Source organism: Homalodisca vitripennis, chromosome 4 (genome assembly GCF_021130785.1).
Source record: "Homalodisca vitripennis isolate AUS2020 chromosome 4, UT_GWSS_2.1, whole genome shotgun sequence".
Lineage (NCBI taxonomy): Eukaryota > Metazoa > Arthropoda > Insecta > Hemiptera > Cicadellidae > Homalodisca > Homalodisca vitripennis.
Window position 1 is genome coordinate 108,616,872 of NC_060210.1, and position 6,000 is coordinate 108,622,871.

At 29.8% G+C, this 6,000-nt stretch overlaps 1 protein-coding gene across 6 annotated transcripts in view; it reads left to right on the forward strand.

Moving 5' to 3' along the window:
- LOC124359939 (pumilio homolog 2) overlaps positions 1-5,016 on the forward strand; it is a 395,716-nt gene extending 390,700 nt beyond the window's left edge. For all 6 annotated transcript variants that reach the window (XM_046813107.1, XM_046813111.1, XM_046813108.1 and 3 more), the window contains one exon: positions 719-5,016. In XM_046813107.1, coding sequence (XP_046669063.1) covers positions 719-959 — 241 coding nt within the window. In that variant the 3' untranslated portion in view covers positions 960-5,016. The remainder of the gene's footprint in view (positions 1-718) is intronic.
- The last annotated feature ends 984 nt before the right edge of the window (positions 5,017-6,000 follow it).

Consider the following 6,000-nt stretch of genomic DNA (forward strand, 5'->3'; position numbering starts at 1 on the left):
AGTTGTTGTCTAATATAAATTGTTTGTAGAATGAAGCATGAAGCGCTGATTCTGTATTTTATAACAATACCGGAAATAACTTATTTAGTGAAGTATGAGTGCAGCTAAACCAATGGAAGACAACACTGTCCAATTGCCGACAACATCAATAAACCTTTTTGTTGTAGTAATGATGCCGACGTGTCATCAATAAACCGCTGGAGGGTTAAGGCTTGTACTTTTTATTGGGTGAGACCACCACCCATACAATATATGTAGTAATTATACGAAGTACCTGAAGTAATACATTATTTCTAACTTAAAAATATCTATGACAGTGGTTCAATTTAAAAATTATTTTGGCAAGTGCCGTTTTTTGGAACAATTAAAAATATAAACATAAGTTGAGTGATATATTATAAAGGTTTTATCAAACTAAACATTATAATATTATTTAACTATATTTGCAGGAAGTATTATGTTATTCTCACTATAATAAGGTAGGATATAGTTTCCAAGCTTATTACTTAGGTTTTTGTTGAGAAATGTGGAAAAGAGCAATTTTTGTTTACTAAATTTTAAAAATTTGCAAATAAAGGAATAGTAAAAATTAAAATTTAGGTAAATTAATCGTTTAAAAATGAAAGCCTATGAACAAAATTTATTTGATTTGGCATTAAGTTGTATTTGTTTGTTGTAATTGTTTATTGCAGTTTAATGCTGATTTCATTTGTTTCAGTGCGTTACATGTCATGATGAAGGACCAGTATGCAAACTACGTAGTCCAGAAGATGTTGGATGTATGTGAGGCTGCACAACGCAAGGTATTGATGCACAAGATTCGGCCCCACTTTGCGTCTCTTCGCAAATATACTTACGGCAAACACATCATTGCCAAACTAGAAAAGTTCTTCATGAAATCCAACAATGTAGTGTCCGACCTTGGGCCCATTGGACCCCCTACCAACGGCGTCCTTTAGACATCTGCCACTCTCATTTTGTTTAATAAATTTGTCTTAGGTTAGAAGGGGTGGAAACGTCAACACCTGTCTGCGGTTTGTGGCTAAAAGTTAGTTAGGTTTGTACATACTAGGTATATAGTTGTACAGCTATCAAAAACAGATCATTTTAGTTTGTAAAATATCCTTTATTATTTTATACATAATCGGACCAATTGTTTTATCTGTAAAAACTGCTTGTAAAAATATAAAGGTACAAACAAATTGTAAACGAATATCAGATTGTATATAATAAAATGGAGCATTCCTTGAATGATTGCAATGATTATATATATATAAAACATTATGTTTATCAGTAGTCACTGACTATACTGAGTCGTTTTCAAACATTTTTATTGGAATCACAGGGCGTTGCATGGACATAATCATATAAGAATTCTAATAATGGTGTTTATATTAAACTTAGCTCAACTTTTAGCAACAAATTTGCTAAATTTGATTTCTTTAACTTAAACAACTTTCTCAGTGGAAATTTTAGAAAACCATATTTTACAATATTCACCATCTTGAGCTTATCAATGTATTCACTATTCTGATTTTTCTTCAAGTAGAGTCATTTCCACAATAATTTTTAATTTACAAATTCATTGATTGGAACTTTTTATCTGGACCAAAGATTTGGTTTAGGCACTGCAGCCCTTGCACTTTGCTCAAGTTGTATAGTTATAAATAGTCTGGCCCCTTTTATACTAGGCTAAGATAGTCTCATCATTCCGACTCCTGTATAAAGCTCTGGCTCTGTAGATAAGGGAACGCACGGATCTCTGTTCCTCACTTAGCCCACCTCTACACTTGAACAAATTGTATTTTTTTGTAATTTACATATAATTAAAATATCCCGTTCCTATAAAATTTGTAAATAAATATTGTAAATTGGAAATAAAGACCGATTACGAACTAAGTTGTAGAATATAAAGCTGATATGGGTTTTTGTACAATGTATTATATATAGATTGTGTTACTTATAAATATATATATATATGTTGTGTTTAAGGAGATGGGTTGAGTTAGGATTTGTGCGTTCCAATGTTTTTAACAATTTGGAATTTACAATTTCAAACCGTTGTGCGCATCTAAATTGTCTTCTGAATTTCTTTTCTTAAGCACATTGGTTTGAATGTTTGGGTTCGGCTCGCAAGGTTCAGTCTTGTGTTCGGTTCGGCAAACAACGATGGCTGGTCTTAACCGAACCGGTCGGAAACCTAACGTTACTAAGACTGATGTAAAGGTTTTCTGCACTTCGTGTTGAACTTGTCTATAATTTGCTTTTATCATTGAATGTTTTATTCATGTTTAGGCTATCAAAGGTTAAGTGGTATATATATATATATATAAATATAATTATCGATATTATCTAAGATATTGTGTGTAAAAAATAGTGGTTAAAATTTGCACATTTTTGTCTTATAATAATTATGTAAAGTGTTGTGCACCTTATGTCTACTGGTTGTACATTTCAACATTTCTACGTTTTATAGGTAGTAGTTCTGTTTTTACATAATGTAAAGCTTGATGTTTGTTTTTATTACAATACTTTTTGAGATCAGCAAGTAAATTTGTTTATTTTAAGGGAATTACTTATTCCATAAGTATAAATCAAGAACTTTAGTGAGGTTTATTTTCTCTGCTTTAGGCTTATAGATGGGATAATTATTTTGTGTTAACTTGTCACATCAGGTTTACAGACAATGGAGAGTTACTGAGTTTATTACACCAAACTAACTATGAACATATTTTTAAAATTGTTTCTTGTAGAAAATAGTTTACTTGTCATAAAAATCCAGTATTTCAATATCTAACATCTCTTAATATTGTAACTAGAAAAACTTTTACTTTATTTAATTTTATAAACATTTTATTAAATATTAATTTTTTATTATATTTGACTGTAGCAATTTATGAGATTATTGGAATAAAGCAGTCTGGTACAAATAAACTTGTAGATTTTGGCATGGAATGTCACTAGTATTTTAAATTTAAATATTTTATAAAATTGATTGCCCTTTAGATAATTTAACTATTATCATCAAAAATGAAAGATATTGTAATTACATTGGAATAAATTAAGAAACTTGAGTGAAGGGAGCACATTGATTCACTTGAAGCTAATAATGATAAAAGTGTCAACCTTGATTTATTCTCTATTTAGATTACATTCAATATATATGCACTTGAATATTGTCGAATTTTATGATGAAGCCTGCAGAGCAAAGAAGCCTAGAGAGAGAGGAGGGGGGGTCTCCAGTCCTGGGATATCATTGTACATATTGTATCATACTAGATTTTAAATACTGGCTCTAGAAACAATTGCTAAATATTCCATTTTGAGGAATCATATTTTAAAAGAAATACTTTTGTTAAATTAATAATACCTTTTTACTGATTATTGAATTATTATAAAGAGAAGCATGATTTCAAAGGAGCTGTGAGCCCAACAAATGAGTGTTAATTTTATTTGCATTTCATGTTAGTGATTTTCCTAACAACTTTTTGTAATTTAAGTGATATAGCCTGTAATAATAAATCTTTTGGTTATTTCTGCTGTTAGTAACCATTCCCTCTGCTGTTAGTAACCATTGCCTCTGCTAATTTGGTCTTTTAATAATTCCTGTTGACAGTCTTTAAACAAGATGTTGAATTATGTTATTTTATAGCAAAATGGATTGTATAAATTTATGTTAGAAAACTGCTGTCTAACAGTTTTGAGATCGTTTACTGATGTTAAAGTGAAATATTGGGTAATCAATATTGGATGACATAATCATACAGTACATATATATATTTTAACATAAAATTCATGAATATTACATAAGAATAATGTTTTTAAGTAATCATGTTTGATTTTGTGCTTAAATAACTGATAAAAGAGCATAAGTTTTGTAAAGATGTAGTTGTATAATTTTTATATACTGTACAATTTGTATATTCTGTTAATAAAATATAATTATTTTCATAGACATTTCTATATGAATTATCTGCACACCAAACTGGTAGTATGAACAGCTAATTATTATGAGATTGAATCATTCATAAGTTTGGTGGCAATAATGTTTCCAGAGGATGGAGACCTCTCCTAGTATTATTTTATTGTTTGCTCTCTATCGCTTCCTTAGATTAGTTCAATAATCATTATTAATGTTAATCCAGTTAATAGAATGTGTAATTATTGTATTGATCCACTGTATGTAGGAATATACTTTTAAATGTTATGTACCATATTGTAAGTAGTTTGTTATATGTGCCTTGTTTTAAACAAAAATGAATTCCCACATTATGTCTGAAATTAAGAAACTTTATTTACCTTCCAGAAGTAGTTTAAGTGCTTTACTGAACTCCAACAGTAAACAGTTATTTTATTTATTACATTGTACAGAACACGAGTGCACTGCCAACTGGTTAAAATTTTAAACATTAATTTATTCGGTGCTGTGGGATTTCTACAATTTCACTCTTGTGTTTTAAACCAGAGAAAATAAAAAGAAACACTGCAGATAGAAATGTAACTGTTTTAGTTCTAATTTTGATCATTTATTTTGATTTTGTCATATTTATAATTTTGTAGTTTGTAGATGTTTTTATACACTATTGTGGAACAGTTAGACGCATGGATTAGAACAAAAAATATAATTATCTATTTTTTAATTTAGTTGAGTTAGGAAGTAGAATTGTTTTGTTAACCAAAATTGTCACCTAAACCTATTTTACAATTAGGTTATCTCTTTAGTTGAATTTTTTTACTGTGAAGCAAATTTGTGGACCTATAATCTCATCTTGCTGTAAGTGTATTATCATAATATTAATTCATATTGTATGCCTAGATTTATTGTAGAAAGATAAACACTTATTAACTTAGATTTAACAGAAAATTGTAAAATTTGGTGCAAGAGTAGTCTTTTGCCACACAAAAACATATTACAAAATTGTATATGGTTGTACAAATGTAACAATTTTCATTGTGAAAAATATTTTGAAGTATTTCAAATAAAATGGAAAATACTTCCTTGTAATGAATTTAAAACTGATTAATCATTTCATAGCTCCTTTTCCTAATCATATGCTGCAGCAATATCAGAATTGTTCTTGATTTTACCACCAAGTGTTTGGTTGTATTCATAACTACTAAGGATGTTACTTTGTCACATGATGCTTTTGCAAAAGAGTTCAGTCCCTGCCATGACATTTGCTTTACCTGTTTTAAGATCCATGAATGTAGCTATGTGAGCATTGTTTCGAAGTCTTGCAGTTGCCAGGATCAGTAGCCATCACTATCACACATAGAATCTGCATAATAGTTCTCATTTTTGTATTGCCTAAGACTATATTTTTTTAATTGTTTGTTACGGTGTAACTATTTATCATATTAATAGAGTGCCTTAAATATGAAGTATAAAGTAAATAAGTTTCTAATACTAATGTCTGTTATATAGTTATGTCATTGTGTTAAAATGATTTTGTCAGTCTCTTTTTAAAATGTTTGTGTAATTCAGATTTTTTTACTGGCCCCTTAAGGTTTGAAGTATCCTAGTTCCATTTTATTTATTCTATATAGTTACAGTGATGTTTTTATTGTTAACACTTTGAATCCTACGACAAAGTATATAGGGTAAGTCAAAATCTATAGGTCTGCAGGTCGATTCTCCAATTAGCCTCGTCCCAAGTCATGTTCACTAGCAAACCTAAGCCCTTCTAACCGGTGTTGTACCTGGAGACAGTCAGTGTATGTTCTAAAGTAAATTATATTAATCTACAATATTAAAATAAAATTTCATTCACCGGTAGTGCTTGCAGGACGGGGCCGACCCGCCTACTGGGTAGCTGCTGCTTGTCTTATTGACCAAATATTTCACTGAAAACCGAATAGAAATCGATCTTAATATGTACTTCAATACATAATACAATTGAAATAATTGTCTTTGAGACAACTGGTAGCTTCCAAACACAAAAGAAATCATAATTTCCAGATCAGCTGTTGTGGTTTATTGCCGCGATCCTAATGTGGAAT